Source organism: Cheilinus undulatus, linkage group 20 (assembly GCF_018320785.1).
Source record: "Cheilinus undulatus linkage group 20, ASM1832078v1, whole genome shotgun sequence".
Classification (NCBI taxonomy): Eukaryota; Metazoa; Chordata; class Actinopteri; order Labriformes; family Labridae; genus Cheilinus; species Cheilinus undulatus.
The window spans coordinates 22,610,151-22,628,722 of record NC_054884.1 but is presented as its reverse complement, the minus strand read 5'-3'; the positions used below and the strand labels follow the sequence as shown (position 1 = coordinate 22,628,722).

At 40.2% G+C, this 18,572-nt stretch overlaps 1 protein-coding gene across 3 annotated transcripts in view; it reads right to left on the bottom strand.

Annotated features, from left to right (window-relative positions):
• Window positions 1–18,572, bottom strand: part of adam11 (ADAM metallopeptidase domain 11) — a 42,933-nt gene that overhangs the window by 10,357 nt on the left and 14,004 nt on the right. For all 3 annotated transcript variants that reach the window (XM_041815867.1, XM_041815865.1, XM_041815866.1), the window contains exons 5-23: window positions 17,914–17,996; window positions 16,463–16,520; window positions 14,958–15,021; window positions 9,401–9,540; window positions 8,253–8,327; window positions 8,096–8,167; window positions 6,861–7,027; window positions 6,414–6,498; window positions 5,571–5,661; window positions 4,866–4,917; window positions 4,398–4,497; window positions 3,190–3,261; window positions 2,820–2,912; window positions 2,626–2,706; window positions 2,479–2,529; window positions 2,307–2,370; window positions 2,062–2,167; window positions 1,824–1,943; window positions 43–211 (exon numbers count right to left, since the gene is read on the bottom strand). In XM_041815867.1, the coding sequence (XP_041671801.1) occupies window positions 43–211; window positions 1,824–1,943; window positions 2,062–2,167; window positions 2,307–2,370; window positions 2,479–2,529; window positions 2,626–2,706; window positions 2,820–2,912; window positions 3,190–3,261; window positions 4,398–4,497; window positions 4,866–4,917; window positions 5,571–5,661; window positions 6,414–6,498; window positions 6,861–7,027; window positions 8,096–8,167; window positions 8,253–8,327; window positions 9,401–9,540; window positions 14,958–15,021; window positions 16,463–16,520; window positions 17,914–17,996 (1,743 nt within the window). The remainder of the gene's footprint in view (window positions 1–42; window positions 212–1,823; window positions 1,944–2,061; window positions 2,168–2,306; window positions 2,371–2,478; window positions 2,530–2,625; window positions 2,707–2,819; window positions 2,913–3,189; window positions 3,262–4,397; window positions 4,498–4,865; window positions 4,918–5,570; window positions 5,662–6,413; window positions 6,499–6,860; window positions 7,028–8,095; window positions 8,168–8,252; window positions 8,328–9,400; window positions 9,541–14,957; window positions 15,022–16,462; window positions 16,521–17,913; window positions 17,997–18,572) is intronic.

Here is an 18,572-nt window from a genome sequence, read left to right as displayed (position 1 = left end):
GGCACAGGCACAGAAGTGCACTGTAATAACCTCTATACTCACCCCATGGTGGGAGCAGATGCGTGAGGTGGAGGAGCCGGGACAGGTGCTGAGGTTGAAGGTGGTGACAGGTAGACAGCGACGCTCCAAACACATCATGTTTGGCCCACACGGCGTCCCGTCTTCTACATATCCCAGATCCAAGCCGTCATCCAGCACAGCATGACCGCCCCTGCAGTCAGTTATATTTTTTAATGCAGAGATTCACAGTAAAAGATACGTAAGTATAACCGTTTTATTACAGCCAGGTGACATTTGTGTCAGGAAACACTACTAAAGGACAAGATAAGCAAATAAAAAAGATGACTTTGACAACAAGAGGCGCCAAAACTGGCACAAAGAGAAAAGGAAAAAAAAAGTAAGTACCAAACTGTTAAGTGATAAATGATGCTTGGGCTTTTTACCCTTCCAATCACTAACAATAGGAGGGGTTAAAAAAGTGCAAGAGGCAGGAACGACAAGTTATAAAGGAACCTGAACTTATATTGTCTTATTTGGAACTGCAATAAAATGATTTTCTGTTATCTTAAAGCTCCTGTGAGAAAAGAAAGTTGTCTCTATTTTAGAACCCCATGTGGAGAAAGCAGTAGCTCCTCTCTTGGCTGATTTTGTCTTGTGCATATGTAGGTAGTGTTTTCTGATGAAAAACATATCCGAACTATATTAAAGAGCAACTAAACCACCAGGTCATCTTTTTTCAGCTAGCACAACCAGTTATTATGTTAGGGGGGGCAATTACTTTTTCACATAGGGCCAGATTGGTTTGGATTTTTTCCCTTAATAAATAAAATCATCATTTAGAAACTGCTTTTTGTATTAACTTGGGTTGTCTTTGTGAGAAATTCAAATTGGTTTGATTATCCAAAACATTTAAGTGTGATAAATATGCAAAAAAAAAAAAAAAAAAAAAGAATTAGTGTCATTGGTCTGTCAGGTCCAAATCCTAGTAGAAAGTACAAAACAGCAGCTGAAGTGGCAAAAAGAAGCAGCTAAAACTGGCCCAAAGTGGCAAAACAGAAGCAAATGTGCAAAAATTGGCAGACGTGATAAAAGTGCCTAAAAGAAGTGGTAAAAACGGGGTTAAATGGCAAAACAGCAGCAAAATGGGCTAAAAGCTGCAAAAATAGGCACAGATTGGCAAAAAATTGCAATAAAAGGTGAATTAGACAAAAATTTGCTTCAAAGTGGCAAAACAGTGGTAAAAAAAGGTTGAAAACTGCAAAAATGGGTTAGAAGTGGCAAAATAGTGGCTACAGTAGGCAGAAAAGGTCAAAGTGGAAAGAAAGGGTGATAAAAGTGGCAAAAAGATGGCTGACAACATGTTGAAAAGTGAAAACTTGAAAAGTAAAAACTAGCACAGATAAATAACTCCAACACCATAACCCAGAATAGTAAGACACATTTTTCAGGTCCAATGAAGTAAAAGTTAGCCAGGACGCAAGCACTAACGCTACATCACTATATCAGCACTGGGGAGGGCCCATTCTCTGGGCAGCCCTGAAGTCAGTGCAAACCCTTTACTGTATAAACGAATGTCCCTTTTGGGATGGATAGGTAAGCTTTCAAACTTTTGAAAATGGCAACGCGAATAAACGCATACCTTGCTCTACCAAACTGAACGATCTATTTGCATATCATTCATCATCCCCTTTCCTTTTATCTCAACTTTCCAGTCACTTAAAAAATTCATTAAATTTAATTCATTAACTAACACTCCTATAGTTTTTGTTAATGACTCAACTGTTGCAGAAATCCATGAAGCAGCCAGAGAGAAGCTTCCTCACCTGCAGTCCATGTATCTGTTCTGGTGGTGGATGGTCAGACTGGTGAGCTTCCCCTGCAGTTCACCAAACCTCGGCCTCTCTGTCAGGTTGGTGCACAGCAGCAACCCACACAGAACATCTCTGATGGACACCAGGGAGAAAGATGGACATTTTGTAAAAACAAAAAAAAAAGTATAGAAAATCAAAGCAGCAGATGTGATTAAAAAAAAAAAAACAACACAAATGATATTTCACTCACTGCTTGTTGCACTGCACCCATCCCTGACCTCTGGAGTCTGGGCCACAGTTTCCTTTCTCAGTGCCCTCAGAGTTTAGCTTTTCATAGCAAAACCTGTCAGCTGAGTCTGAAAACAAGGTTCAGTTTTACTTCAAGGGGTTATTCGAAGCTCTTTTCAGAAATAAAAAAGATCTGAACCCTAAACTTTGGCAATCAAAGGAGCTTCTTTATCAAGAAATAAAAATTGACATCCATTCCAAACCTACTGTAGCCCCACAGAGTCCTGCACTGGCCATCTCTGGTCTTGCACCGACCTCCATAACAGCGGCCCTGAGGAGGGTGGAAATAATGAGTAGAGGACAGAAGAAACAGAAACAGCTTTTGGTAAATGTTACAAGAGAAGCTGTCGAAAACCTGTGGTAAATAACAAGACTTTACCTGTCCAGCATCGCACATGTAGCCGTCCAGTTTGTGCACATTATGAGGACACTAAGAGACAGAAATACCTTTGGGTTTGTTCCTGATGTTTACCTTTTTTTATGAGGCACCTGGATAAAAACACAGTTGTGTTCGATGCCTCCTTACCTGGCTAGAGTCTCCAGTGCAGGTCTCAGGGATGTCACAGTCGTTCACAGCATTGCGGCATGTCACCCCTCTCAGCTCGTACTAACAAAGAAATAACAGAAGAAGAAGACGGAAAAGAGAGGAAAGAAAGCAGGGAGTTCAGACAGAAAGTACTGTAAGTCAAAACAAATCAAAGGTGAGCCTTAGCATCTTACCTTGCAGTCCCTGCAGCAGAGCCCATTGCTGCACATGGCATTGTGGGTAAGCGTGCACTTTTTACAGCAGTTGGCTCCGCTGCGTGCACACTCCTACAGGTGAGAGAGAAGGGTTTATAATGTAATTCGAGGTTGTAAGATTTGGTTTGCATTGGAACTATAATTTCTGTAAAAGTGGCAACAACTGCTGCAATTCTTGCTTAAAAAAATCAGTCACTTTACTCTAAAAACATGAGAAATCGCTCACAGCTGAAAAGGTTTTTATACCAGCATTAAATAATGGGAATTTTCTTGCTCTATTATTATTGTTATATTCAAAGGTTTGTTTTTAAAAAACATGGTGTGCATGTGTATTTGAAAAAGAACTCACCACTAATGATCCACAATCACATTCTTCTCCAGTCTCCACATATCCGTTCCCACATTCTGGTGAATCTAACAACTGCAAGTACAAAGAAAATGTACTGTTAGAATTGAATTAAAGCTACTGGAGGGAGTTTCTATTTGGTTAAGACATAGTGAAATTTATACTGGTCCCTTGATGTGACCTTCAAAAGCAAAAGAGAGCACTAATGAGGAAAATTACTTTTGAGAAATTCTGCCACAGGGTTGGTGAAAGGGAAATGTTTGACTGTTACAAAATAAGAGTATGAGGTTATCAATCAGAAAAAAATATTTGGACACTAAAAGCACAAGTTCAACAAAAAAAGAGAGGTACAACCAAGGTTATTATAGTTAAATAAAACTAACTAAATAACTAAAACTAAAATTCAAAAATCATTTTGGTTAAATGAAACTAAATTAAAACTTAGCTTTACCAAAAAAATGAAAACACACTTAAACTGTATAGTGCGCTTACAAAACTAACTAAGATAGAATAAAAATGGAGACAAAATATCCTTAGTTTTAGTCTTTGACACAACCATACTGACTGGCACCTACACCCAAATCTGGGGAGTGTAAAATTGCCTGATCTGATTGGTTAAGACTTCATACAGTGGTAGTTTTATGTCTGGAGTTGTATTTAAATACCATCATTAAATAAATAAATGATAGGTGAAGAGTAGCCTGTTTTAATATGTTTTTAAAAATGTATTCTGCTCACTCAGTCCCAACATCTATCCGTAAAAAACTAAAACACTAAAACTGATAAAAACTAAACTAAAATGAAGCATTTTTGCTAAATAAAAACTACACTAAACTAAGAAACCAACAGTCAAAACTAATAAAAACCAAACTGAAATCGAAAACCGAAAGTGAAAACGAAATAAAAATAAAAAACTAATGAAAATTCCAAAACTATTATAACCTTGGGTACAACCTTGTCTAGTGGGGGGCGTCAGAATCACTGTGAAATGACCTCACAGCAACTTTTTCTTCGTTTTCATGTATTATTTTTTAATTAGTTTTAATCTTTGCAGTCATGGGGTTGAGATAACAGCAGTATACTCAAACGAATACTCAGTCAACCCCTTCCCCTTCTTCCCTCAGGTGCTGTAGCTTGTGTGTCTGTTCATCCCTTTAACTACAGCCCAACACCAAGCAGAGCTCTGAAGACAAAGACTGACCATCTCTCACCTTGCTGGGCTTGTTGAAAAGACAGCTACCACCTCCCTGTTGAAGGAAACGCAGGTACTCGTCTATACTGCAGCGAGAGAACTTCCTGGGCAGGTAGTAACTAAGAGAAAAAAAAGAGGAATGAACATCACACTACAACATTCACAGCATGCACGTCAATTAAAAAGGACATGGACAGGACACTTAAAAAATCTAGATATAAATAGAGGATGTATCACTATCTGGCAAAAAAAATTAAGGTATGATTTTTGATTCATACCACTCAGCCCTACTTAAGGGATACATTCATACTCCCTGATCATTACCCAGTGGCTTACTGTTAAGATAGGAAGTAAAAAATGTAATCAAACTCAACTGTCACATATTAGGACACAAATCATAACATCTCTGTTTCTGCAGACTCCTGTGAAAGTAATTCCATCACGTCCAGCAGCTCTCTCATTGATTTACTTTAAATAAAATGCATACCCTGTGTCCTCCATGATACAGCCCAGCCATGGGTCTGGACATCTGCAGTCTCCTGAGCAAAAAAAACATAAACACCAATCAAATGTTACTGTGGTTCAAAATCGTCATGTTATTGATGAATGAAAAATTATAACTTCTTATTACAACATTAAGTAATGGTCTGCACTGCTAAAAATCGCCACTTGAGGGGGCTGCAGTACAGTACTGTTTTATTTTCCTATCACTTGTTTTATTACAGCCAGGTAAATTAAATACAACTGGAAAAAGTATAAACAAATTAAGATCTAAATATGTACAAGCTCTTGTTAGGTATTTTTTCCTAGTATATACAAGTCTGTGCATTGATAGTATGGATAAAAGATGTGCAAGGTTGCAAGGATGCTGGCTAGACATGATTGGTGGTAACAAATACAAGTGAGCGCTGCTTGAAAAAGACAAACAACTTGGTAGGGACTGATGCAAATGTTGCAACTATCTTTAACTGCCAAGGGAAAAAAGCCTCAAAATTTTTAATAGTAATCGGCCAATTATCATTAGTGCCCTGTCCCTCAGGCATCCGTACAACTAGGCATCTGTAAACAGATGAATTTCAGTTGAAAAAATACATTAAAAGTTGGAATTTGACAAACTCAGATAACATAATCAAACATGCAAACAAACATAGATTCAAATAACAGCAACAGAAATGTTTCAGTTCAGTCTTACCAGCAGCTGACCGCTCTTTGTTTCTCAGCATGCCGATGTTCTGGCCCAGACTCTGGCACAGTGTGATGGCCATCGGACCCACACTGCCAAACTGATGACACACAAATACACTGAGTTAATAAAGAAAACTCTCCTGAACCCTTTAAAAACTGCTTATTTCTACAAATATACTGTGCTGTGAAAATGTAATTGCCCCCTTCCAGATTTCTTTTTCTGCATATTTGTCACACTTACATGTTTTAGATTATCACACATATTTTAATGTTAGACAAAAATAACCTGGGTAAATACAAGATGCAGTTTAGAAATGATCATTTAATTCATCAAGGGATAAAAAGCCATCCAAACCCAGGCCTGATTACTGCCAGACCTGTTGAATCAAGAAATCACTTAAACAGAAACTGTCTGACAAAGTGAAGTAGGCCAAAAGATCTCAAAAAGCAACTCGGCAATCTATAGAAATCCAAGAACAGATTGAAAACACAGTCATTGACATCTATCAGTCTGGAAAGGGTAACAAAGCCATTTCTACGATTTTAGGACTCGAGAACCACGGTGAGAGCCATTACGCACAAATGGAGAAAACTTTGAACAGTGGTGAACCTTCCCAGGAGTGGCCAGCCCACCAAAACTACTCTAAGAGTGCATCGATGACACATCCAGGAGGTCACAAAAGTTCTCAGAACAACATCTAAAGACCTGCAGGTCTCACTTGACTCAGTTATTGTCAGTGTTCATGCTTCAACAATAAGAAAATATGAAATTAGGAAGGGGGACAATACTTTTTCATGGCCATTATGATTTTAATTGTTCAATATCGTGATAGTCTGATCTGAGTCTTACCTCATTGATGCCTCCACCTCTGGTGATGGAGCAGATTCCCCCAATATAGGCGGCCTCACTGCGGCTGCTCATGAACGTCCTCCCACTGTTGTAAAGATGAGGAGAGATTTAACAATAGGTACAGGTAGAGGAAGACAGCACAATGGCATGGGGGTGGAAGAAGAAGAAGAAGAATAAAGAGGGACCAAGGGTGGAGATGATGAAGAAGAGGAAAAGGGGATTGGGTGGTGGAAAAGAAAAAAAAATCAGAGCAGACTGGAAAAAGAAGGAGGTAAAAAAAGATGAATAAAAATAGGTGTTTTGGGGGAGAAGACAAAAAAAGAAGATAAAGGAAAAAGAAAGGCTATGAAAAGACAGTAGTAGTGAAAGATGAAGACAGAAGATAAAGAGAAAAGAAAAAGAAAAGACAGTAAAATGAAGAAAGAGGAGGAGGAGAAGACTACTCACGAGAAGAGGTGAACGGTGTCGCAGCGCTCCTTGATGCTCTCCTTCCTGTACTTCATGAAGTCTCGCAGGGTAAGCAAAGCGTCATCGCCCACAGAGACCCTGTTCTCAGAATACCAGGTTTCCATGGCCACCAGGACGATGCGAGTGTTCAGCTGCTCCTTATAGATCTGGAGTCAAAAACCAAGAAAACAAGAAAAACTTTACTGATGACACAAAACAAAAAACATTTTCTTGTTGTCAATTCCAGGGCAGCCCACAGAATTGGCCGGGCCCAAGAAAAAAACCCTGAGAATGGGCCCTTCCCAAATGTGATTTACTAATGATGATGACATAGAATACGCAGCTACGTAGTTTACATAGCTGCTTTGTGAGCTGCACTTTAGCTACATTGGTACAATAGCTATGTAGTAACTTACGAAGCTAATTTATTCATTCATTAGAATGTGTTCATGGATGATGAGATTTTTTTCCTGTAAGCAGACTGTTTACACAGCTTGACCCCTCCTGAAATATGTCTTTAACATAGACTCTGTAAGTAACTTGCAGCACAAACCAGAAAGGTTTAACAGCTTTTCTCTCTCCCTATATGAAATTCATCCATGAATGAATCCTCATTCAAAAAAAGAATTAAACATAGATGGGCACATCTGAGCAGCGCATCTCTACTTGTCATCTTTTGCTACTGTTTGATTGAGAGGCCTCCTGGCAGAAGAATTCACATACTGTGTGCTTTAAGGAAGGAAATGGAGATTTGTTGTCTATATTTATAAGCAGGGCACTGTATATATTTCATACCCCGCCACCAAAAAAAACCCTAAATAATCATTCAAACACTGCATTTTCTATTTACCTGGGTTGTCTTTGTGAAATATAAAAATTGTTTTGATGATGCAAAACTTTTAAGTGTGATAAATATGCAAAAAAATAGGAATCAGGAAGTGGCAAATACTTTTTCACAGCACTGCATATTCACTGGTACAAATGAAGACCAACCAACACTATCTGAACAGGAGGTGGTTAAAAACCTTCACACTGTCCAACAGCTTGTGTCTTTTTGTGAATGAGAGATGGCAGATTTCACACTCCAGAAAGCTGTGAAACATGGCAACTGTTCTTTAGCAAGCTCAAGAGACTTCCTCTAATAGATTTACTCTGAAATACTGCCATGGTTTAAAAATAACTGATTATTTGAAGAGGAAATTAACAGAATATTCTGGAGCAATATTTCCACTCACCGCATCGGCCATATTCACCACCGCTTTGGCAAAGTTCTTGGTCTGAGTAACTGAGCGACGGAGCTGCACAAACTTAGAACAGGAGAAAAACACTTACTGTTACAGTCAGTTCTCTGTCCTGCTTGCAAACTCTTGCATCTTTAAGTGTCAAACCTACCAGTTCATGGTCGTTAACTACCATCAGCTCAATGTACTTGGTCTCAGTCTGGACGGTGCGTTGACCTTGTCGCACCTGGAGGGAGTCAAAGAAGCACACACAGCCTGAAGTCTGCTGTCATATTCACCTTCACAAAGGATGCACGCAAACACAAAACTTACACACAAAGCCTGCAGGTGAAACCATAACTCACCCTGAGAGCACACAAACACACACACATGCTGATGCTGCTGAAACTCTATTCTCCGCCCTTGAGAGGGCAACAACTTGGAAAGCAACAATCATCTAGTCATTCAACAAGCTCAATATTTGCCCAACATCTGAAAGAGAAAGCTTCTGTTTCTGATTACTTCAAAAGTAAGAAAATATGTTTGAATTAGATCAAACTTTCTTTTTGTAGTGTGAATGTTTAATTCATGCCCTTTCCATGGAAAAACACTTTAAGAAGACAGCAGAAATATCTATTATAGGCTATTATAAAACATTGAAAATACAATTCAGTTGTTGTTTGAGTGATGCTGAATTAATTTTGACTTGTTTAAATGTTTAAGTTGTGCAGAACACTGTCTTTAAAAAAGAAAATTAACTGGTGCGGTTTCATTTACTTTCACTTTAAAAATTACATTATCGTCAATGAGGCTTAAAGGGTTTCTGATTGTCTAGATAATCTTGTTTATCAAAATAATAATAAAAGAACAATCTAGTCATGCTTTATTCTTTTAACTCAATGACTATTTATTTACTTTTATGTGATCTTATATTTTATGTTACTAAAATAATCTTTCTTTAGAGTAGCAACATCTGGCACACTCTTTATACTTTAATGCTTTCCCTTACATACTTTATTTCATCAAAGTCCAATCCAGGATTCATCAAGAGACATCACTTGAATGATTTTCTGACACTTTAGAACATGCCTCCTACTTCTTTGCTTTTTTTTGCAATCTTTGGATTCTATTTGTAAAATTATGACAGCTGAGAATAGGTATCAGCAAGTATGTAAAGAAATTTGGCACCATCAGATAGACTTCTCTGTAAAATATTGAAAATGTTAGCACATTTTAACTCTGTTTCCCTCAGCACTTCATGTCTCATGTTCCTGGCACGGCATCTGTGTGTATAAAGACAGAGACGATCTGAACACCAACTTGTCTCTTTGAGCGTCTCAGGCCTTTTCTGAAGATTGGCTCCTGCTCTTCAGACCAGTCGTCTCCGCCTGTAAGCTCATTGTCCTTGTCAATATGGCTGTTTGTCTTCCCTTTGGGTTCTGTGCTGTTCATGGAGCATCCTGAGAAATACATGCAGACAGAGAGAAAAATGGCCTGTCATCAACCAATGAATGGATGTTATCGTGTGTTTTAGTGCACTGATCTGCAGGAGAAATCAGTTTAACAGCGGAAGAGGAGAAAGGATGAGAGGGGGGAGAGAACAACTGTCAGAAAAGGGTAAGAGACGAAGGGGTGAGAGGGGAAGGAGGCAGGGGTCGGGTAACAGTAAGTAGAGGAAGGAAATGACTCCAGAGAGGAAGACGAGTGCCAGGGACAAAGAGGAGAGGCAGAGAAGAGGCATGGGAAATTAGACGTTTAGAAAGGGCAATGAGGACACTGTGAGGAAATCCGCCAAAAGAAAAAACTGCTTTGCATTACAAAATATTGGATTGTTTATCATCCTCTAATTTCAAAGACCGAGCTAGTGTCTTTTTCAAACAAGCAAAGACAAGCAGTATTTCGTTTTTTCTTTAACAAGCTGCCAAGTTATAACAATGTCTGAGTTTGACATTTTCTTACAGCGGACAGAAAAAAAATGATGGATGAAGTCTTGAACAGAAAACATCAGCTGCTTTCACACCTAAATTCCAGTACTCCAGAGGTAGAACATGATGCAACAAGAACAGGCAAAGACAGAGGATAAGCACCAGGGTCCAGTACCTTTAATATCAGTTTTTGCATGAAAATAAATGAAAAAAACAAAAACAAAACAGATGTTTTCACATAATCAGTGATGGAATGGAGATTACGCGGGTGAACAGGAAACACAAAGAAGCTGCAGACTGTGAGACGCTGTATCTGTCGAGACTGAAGTGTCAGAATTGGCCAGTACAATGTATTTCCTGTTAAAAGATTGTTTTTTTTTTATTTAACTTTATTCATAGACAAAGTCTGGCAGTCACACAATAACCACAATGCAACATTACAGACTAAGCATCATTTCATTAATAAAACAGAAAAAAAGTCAGAGGTCTAAACCCAGATTAAATTATCCATAGACCTGTGGTAGAAGTAGTTAAACAAATAATGGCTGGCTTTAGCTCCATCAACTAAACTTAAGCTAAGGTAGCTGTGCTGTGCAGCTGAAGTTTCCACATAAGCCAATGTAGCTATGTAACCCTTAGTCCAAGCTTATAAAGCTAAAGCAAGCCACTCTTCACTTATCTGCTTCTAAATAGGGTCTTGCAAATATAGGATAATCTAATGTAGCTAACGTAGCTTTGTTTGCTTCGGCTTTTGCTCCTTTTTGCTTTTGCTGCCAATTTATCTTAGGTAGTTTTAGCAACATGCATTGTTATACTTGTATTTTTTGTATATCTGTATTGTTTGTATTTTTCATGTAAAAAAGCTTTAGCAAGGTGGCTTTAGCAAACATAGCTAATGCTAACATAGCTACATTGGCTACATAGGTAATGTAGGTAGCTAACATGGCTTAGTTAGCTTTAGCAAACTTAGCATACGCTAATGTAGCTCTGCTAACTTTAGCTTAAGCTACATTAGCTACTTAACTATTTACCATAAATAAAATGTGAGTTTATGAGATCTCCAAAATAGTAAGAGGTGTGATGTCTTCAGCTACATTATTTATGTAACTTTTATAGCTTTCTAAGCTTTAGCCTTAGGAACATTTGCAGCCTTAGAGTGTTTTCATGGAGGACAAGATTTATTTAAGATGGATTAGTGAATAACACCCTGTGTCCCTTAAGTTTAGATAACAGACTGCGCTGAAGCGTCAGCGTAAGTGTCAGCCCTTGTGGAAGCCCAATTGTGTGAAGACCACATTGGGTAAAGACCAGCGAGTCTACCTGTGCGAGTCCACTGAGCAAGGCCACCGACAGGCAGCACTGCCTCATAACAGTCTAACGCACCCCAGCAGTCTAACGCAACATGTGCAACCAAAAAATACAAGTCATATATGGGAACAGAAAGAAGCACAATAGTTACAGAAAACGAAACCTGCATAATCTATCCACTTTGCAGAATGCCTCTTTTCCACAACCTTTTATCACAGTTGGCCTCTGGAACTGCCAGTCTGCAGTTAACAAAGCAGAATTCATCAATTCCCTCACTAAACTGTCTAACATTCAGGTCCTAGCCCTGACAAAAACTTGGGTCCGTCCTGAGAACACTGTAACACCAACTGCTCTATCAGTTGATGCAGTGTTCTCTCATACACCTCGCTCTTCTGGCCGAGGAGGTGGCACAGGCATTATTCTTTCTCATAGCTGGAACTTCAGCCAGTTCAAACCCTTGGACAATAACACCTCATTTGAATATCATGCAGTACAGGTCACTGCCCCAATAAAGGCTTACATGGTTGTGGTATACCACCTGGGGTCACCTGGACAACTTTATTGTGGAACTGGACATGTTACTCTCAGACATCCCTGATGATGGCACACCATTGGTTGTCATGGGTGACATGAACATCCACTTGGATAGAGCCCAGGCTACTGATTTTATTTCACTACTGTGCTCCTTTGACTTGAAACTGGTTCAAACGCCTCCTACACACAAGGCTGGTAATACACTGGATTTGATTCTAACTCTCACTTGCTCCACGGCTAATTTGAGTGTAACACCACTTCACCTCTCTGACCACTACTTCATTCAGTTCTCACTTGGCTTACCTGAACTTCAACAATCTACTACTCAGTTAAGATCATACCGCAGAAACCTTCAGTCACTTGACCCAACACAGCTGTCTGACGAGGTCTCAGCTGCACTAGCCTCATGTAACGAGTCCTTCACACTCACTGTTAACGAGGCCACAGACACATTCTGCTCCTCACTGACCTCCTCTCTGGACAAACTCTGCCCTCTGGTGTCTAAGCCTATTCGTAATACTCCACCTTGTCCCTGGCTCACTGAGGTCATCAGAACCCAAAGGGCAGGGCTCAGAGCGGCAGAGAGAAAATGGCGTAAATCCAAACAAACCACTGACTTGAGTGCTTATCAGCAAAAACTGTCCTGTTTTACCTCTGCTCTAAAATCTGCTAAGAAGGCGTTCTATCAATCAAAGATCTGTGCTGCCACTGATGCATAAACTCTTATCTGCTTTTAACTCGCTCCTCTCTCCTTCAAACCCACAACCCTCCAGTATGTTGACTCCAGACATGTTCGCCTCCTACTTCACTGACAAGGTTTCTGCCATCAGCAACCAATTCTCTGAGCCTGTCCAACTCAGTTTTCTGCCACCAGCTAGTGATGCATCACTTAGCTCATTCTCTCCACTAAGTGAGAGCGAGGTCACCAGGCTTCTGCTTGACTCTAAGCCCACAACCTGTCCCCTCGATCCGATACCATCACATCTCTTGCAGGCGATTGAGCCCACAATCAGCCCTGCTGTGAGTTGTATCATTAACTCCTCTCTGTCCACAGGTGTTTTCCCAGCTGCTTTCAAGCAAGCGCGGGTTACACCACTGCTCAAAAAACCCACTCTCAACCCAGCCCTGGTTGAAAATTACAGGCCGGTCTCACTTCTCCCATTCCTATCAAAAATACTGGAGCGCACAGTCTTCAACCAGCTCTCAGAACACTTGCAGAACAATGATCTACTTGATCAGAATCAGTCTGGCTTTAGGCGGGGCCACTCTACTGAAACTGCACTTTTGTCGGTAACGGAATCACTTCACTTGGCCAGAGCAGCTGGTCAGTCCTCAGTTCTCTTACTGCTGGATCTGTCTGCTGCCTTTGACACAGTAAACCACCAAATCCTCCTCTCCACACTCTCTTCACTTGGTATCTCAGGATCTGCCCTACAGTGGTTTAAGTCCTACCTCACAGGGAGATCTTTTAGAGTATCATGGAAGGGAGGAGTGTCTAAACTGCATGGCTTATCAACAGGGGTGCCTCAAGGGTCTGTGCTTGGTCCCCTACTTTTCTCAATATACACCACCTCACTTGGTGCAATCATCCGCTCCCATGGCTTTTCTTATCACTGCTATGCAGACGACACACAGCTATTCCTGTCCTTTCCACCAGATGACACAACTGTCTCAGCTCGGATCTCATCCTGCCTTGCTGATATTTCTAAATGGATGAGGGAACGTCACCTTCAGCTCAACCTGCCCAAAACTGAGCTCATTATCATCCCAGCCAGTCCCACTATGGAACTGCAGATCAGTATCCAGCTTGGATCAAATAATCTCTTGCCCACTAAGTCAGCCCGGAATCTGGGTGTCATGATTGATGACCAGCTAACCTTCAAGCTCCATGTGGCCTCGATTGCTCGGTCCTGCCGTTTCGCCCTCTACAACATCAAGAGGATCAGACCCTACTTGACAGAGCATGCTACACAACTCCTAGTACAGGCTCTTATAATATCACGTATTGACTACTGTAACTCATTACTGGCAGGCCTACCTGCATGCACAGTCATACCTCTGCAGTTGATCCAGAACGCAGCAGCACGTCTGGTCTTCAACCAACCCAAGAGAGCTCATGTCACGCCTCTTTTAATCTCTCTACACTGGCTTCCAGTTGCAGCTCGCATTAAATTCAAAACTCTAATCATTGCTTACAAAGCAGTAACTAAAACTGCTCCTGTTTACCTGGAGTCCCTCATCCAGGTCTACACCCCTTCTCGCCCACTACGCTCAGCCAGCGAAAGGCGCCTGGTACTTCCAGCACATCATGCTCCTAAGTCACTAGCTCGACTCTTCTCCTCTGTTGTCCCTAAATGGTGGAATGAATTACCCAACTACATTCGATCTACAGACTCCCTGTCTACTTTCAAGAGAAGGCTAAAGACCCAGCTCTTCAGAGAACACTTTGCACTTAGCTAGGCAATTCTCTACTGTTGTCCCCAGTAGTAGATTGAGTCTCAGCCAGACTATTCTCCACTGCTGTCCCCAGTGGTTGAATGAGTTTCCCAACTATAGTTAGCTCGCACTGTCCTGCTCTACTTCTGGGATTTCTTTGCCCAGCTCTTTGGGAATGATCCAGCACTTGGTACTTGGTAAGTAGTTGTTGTGAAGCCTAATGAATGGCAATTAGTGATCCCACATTTTCCTTGATTCATTGTTGCTGTCTAAAAACAAACAAACAAACAAAAAAAAAAAAAAACAAAAAACAAAAAAAAAACTACATAAACAACGTATATTTTAGGTACTCTGCCTTAAACTCTACACGGCAGCACTTGCGTCCAATTGAACCTGAAGCACTTGATGGCACTTACTGATGTTGTTTCTTCTTGTCTAGATCATTGCTTGTGTTGTTCTTGCTCTCAAATGTACGTCGCTTTGGAGAACAGCGTCTGCTAAATGACATTGTAACATTGTAACATTGTAAGATAACATACTAAAGCGGTGGTTTTTGAAGCTGTCAGACCTTTATCACTACATCTGACAGGACCTAAATAGTCCTAGTTAAAGAGGAAAGAAAGCATGAGGAGTTTCTGTGTGGTTAGCTTCTGTAAGCCAGATGGTGGTCTTACCTGGACAAGAAGGCTTAAAGAGGTTGACATCCGGCATGCGGTAAATAATGTGGTCGTTATTCTCCTGGAAGATGATTTAAAAAAAAACAGATTGACAGAGAGAATAGAAATAAGTTCATGTAATAAAGTTAAGAGAGAAAAAAAAATGGCTTTAAATATCAAACCTTTTCAAACGTGATCTTTTTTACTTTTTGTACAGATCTGACACTGGTATTTCAAGCTTTCTAAACTCTTCTTGAACAGAATGTGCACTACACTTTTGTGTGTATTTTGGTGTTTGTTAGTGTTCCCTTCCTTTTTCATATGATAGGTTATATTAAGGTTATATACAGTGCAGTGCAAAAGTATTTGCCCCCTTTCTGATTCCTGAGTTTTTTGCATGTTTATCACACTTAAAGGTTTTGGATCATCAAACCATTTTTTTATATTTCACAAAGACAACCCAATTAAATAGAAAATGCAGTGTCTGAATGATTATTTAAGTTTTTAAGGGGAAAAAAATCCAAACCTGTCTGGCCCTTTGTGAAAAAAGTAATTGCCCCCTGAACATAATAACTGGTTGTTGCCTTAAAGGGGGGTAACTCTGGTTTCTGTTGTAGCTGCTTTCCCCTCTGTCATTCCTATTCTTAGCCCTAAATTTACACCTCTACCCTCTATTCATTGTTCTAAATAAAGGCATAAAAAAGTAAATCTTAAAACAAACACAAAAAAAGATTCAAAGTTTGAAATGACTCAAACTGTTTTCAGCTTCTTGGTGTGAAAAAGCTCTGCTGTGTCCTCTGAGGGAGAGAGACAGATCAACGGGAAGGAAAGTGCTCTAATGCATAATTAATCAATGACTGAAGCTGTCATAATGGCAACAACAGCACTGGACACTGTGGTACGCTTGAGGGATAAATACTTTATGAAAATGACCCATCGCAGATATGGAGCCGAGGAGAGAGAGGGAGGGAGAGAGTTTGAAGATGAGCTTGGAGGCCATTGATCCATCTCTGCAGTCTATGTAATTGAGCTTCACTTCGATTACTGTGGCTCTTAATGGAAAAAAAGCTCATCCTCTTCCAGTCTAAACACTTTCACCCTACCCCCTCTGGTCACTCTGTCATATGTCATTTTTTATGACTGGATTGACACTTTAATCAAATGTGACATTTTGGAAAACATCTAAAAAGCCTTGTATTTATTTGTTTTTGTCTTTTATTTCAAATTTCTTGCTCCCATCTCCTAATGGATTGTGTATCCACTCGATACTTTCCATACAGCAGCTCAGAGATAGAGTATCACTCTCTGAGCTGACCGTAAGTCCTGCACTGATATGGAGACGGGGAGAGAAAGTGACACCAAAGGCAATGTCAATGTAAAGATTTAGATCTTTTTCATGACTTTAAGGGGGCCGCTTTTGGGGAACCTTTGTTTTTTACCATGGCATTGGTGCTGCTTTGGTTTAATGCCATGAAACTGGATATCTGTGTGTTTACTACAACAACTAGTCGATCTCGACTTACCTTGCCACTGCCAACTGGTTCAATCCCATAAGAGAAGTTCCCGTCAGAAAACATGCCTCTGAAACAACCAAACACAGCGGTATGTTAGAATATGCCTGAGGCTGTTTGTGTCCCTCAGGGGTGTTGGAGGTGGATGATTGGACCGCAGCCAGGGCCGGTAGGCAGAGAGAAAAGAGTTTTAAGGGAAATAGCATCAAGAAATATATGGTTTACACCTTCTGGTATTCTCTTTTTCAGTTTAATTTTCTTTATTTTACTAATGAACATGTACATAACATCATCTACTATCTGAACATTAGCATGATAAACTATAACAGTTTTTAAGTATGAGAAATTGCCACACTTTTGTTCCTTTTTCTTCCTTCATTATTGTTTTTCTTTTGCACATCTAGAGGAATTCAGCAAAATCTTACGTATTTTTTGGTTTATTTATTATTTTTCGACCCAGTCTGAGGTCCTGAGCATGACTAAACAGGTTTTCATTGAGGATATCTTTTAACTTTGTTCCATTCAGCCTTCCCTCAACCCTGACCACTCTCCCGTCCTTGCTACTGAAAAGCACCCCCACAGCATGGTGCTGCCACCACCATGCTTCACTGTTGGGATGGTATTGAGCAGGTGATGAGTGGTGCCTGGTTTCCTCCAGACATAACCTTTAGAACTTAGGCCAAACAGTTAAATCTTGGTTAGATCTCTTCATTGGTCCAAGAGTCCTTTAGGTGCTGTTTGGAAACTCCAAGCGGGCTCTTGTGTGTTTTGCACTGCAGAGAGGCTTCAGTCTAGCCACTCTGTCATAAAGCCCAGATTGGTGGAGGGCTGCAGTGATGGTTGTCCTTCTGGAACTTTGTCCCATCTCTATACAGGATCTCTCGAGAGTTATGGAGGCCACTGTCCTCTTGCAAAGTGTCATTGCAGCAGTATTTTTTTGTAGCCTGCCCTGAATCTGTGCCTTGCAACAATCCTGTCTCTGAGCTCTGCAGGCAGTTCCTTTGACTCATAGGTTGGTTTTTGCTCTAACTCCAATCAAGGTGCTATAGATAGCAAACAGTAGTCTTAGAACAAGGAATTAAAACAGCTAGCCTGATGCTTTAAAGTATGACATACTAACTGATAAGCTGCAGTGGTGGCTTTAGACAATGTTGTGAGACAACACTGTGAGGCTCCTGCAAAGAAAAATTTTGCAAAGTGAAGCCAAGCTATGTTTGAATAAGCTAAGTTAGCCAAAACTTGGTTAACTTAGCTAGCTGTTAAGTTATGTCAGGTTAAGAAAGGAATGAAATATAGAGAGCTACCAGCAACAGCTAAATACCTCCTGAAAAGGCACAAGAGAAGTCAAGGAAGACATGTTAAATGTCTGCCTTCTCTTTAAATGTAAAAAAAAGAAACCCCAACAAATAAAAATGTTTTGTTCTGAGTCAGGGTAGTTCAGGTGGAGTGATTAGTTGACTCACCGTAGGCCGTGGCAGGTGGACAGAGCAGCCCAGGACCCAGGCAATCCCCGCACCCGTCCATGGTAGTAACAGTGCTCCCCTCCCTAGAAACAAACAACACAGTAAGACTTTTGTTCCCTTATCATCCTGTAACATTTCAAAGAAAATGAAATCAAACAACAAGCAAACAGCAGCGTTACTGACCTAAACACATGGTAAATACATAAAACTATCTGTACTTTTGTAGACTTTCTTTCTGGCAGCTGTGTGAAGAGAAGGATTCTTTATTACTGTAGATACACTGGTATGTAAATATCACAGAAAGTAAGTTCTGGCTTGGATTTTCTGATTTTAATGATTTAAATAATGTTCCACAGGCTGACAAAAAAAATGTAGTTTAGGAGTGCAAATGGCCGAGCAGCTAGGTGCATGTATGGTGCTAGTAGTCTCACAATTAGTGAGTTCATCAGTATTCCTAGCTACCATTACACCATGAAGACAAAAGAACATTCCTAGCAACTCAGAGAGAAGGTTATTAAAAAGTACAAGTCAGGGGAAGATACAAAAAATCCAAGGCACTAAACACCCTCCTGAGTTCAGTTAAATCCATCATCAAGAAATGGAAGGAATATGGCTCATGTGTAAATCTGCCTAGATCAGTCGTCCTAACAAAATTCAAA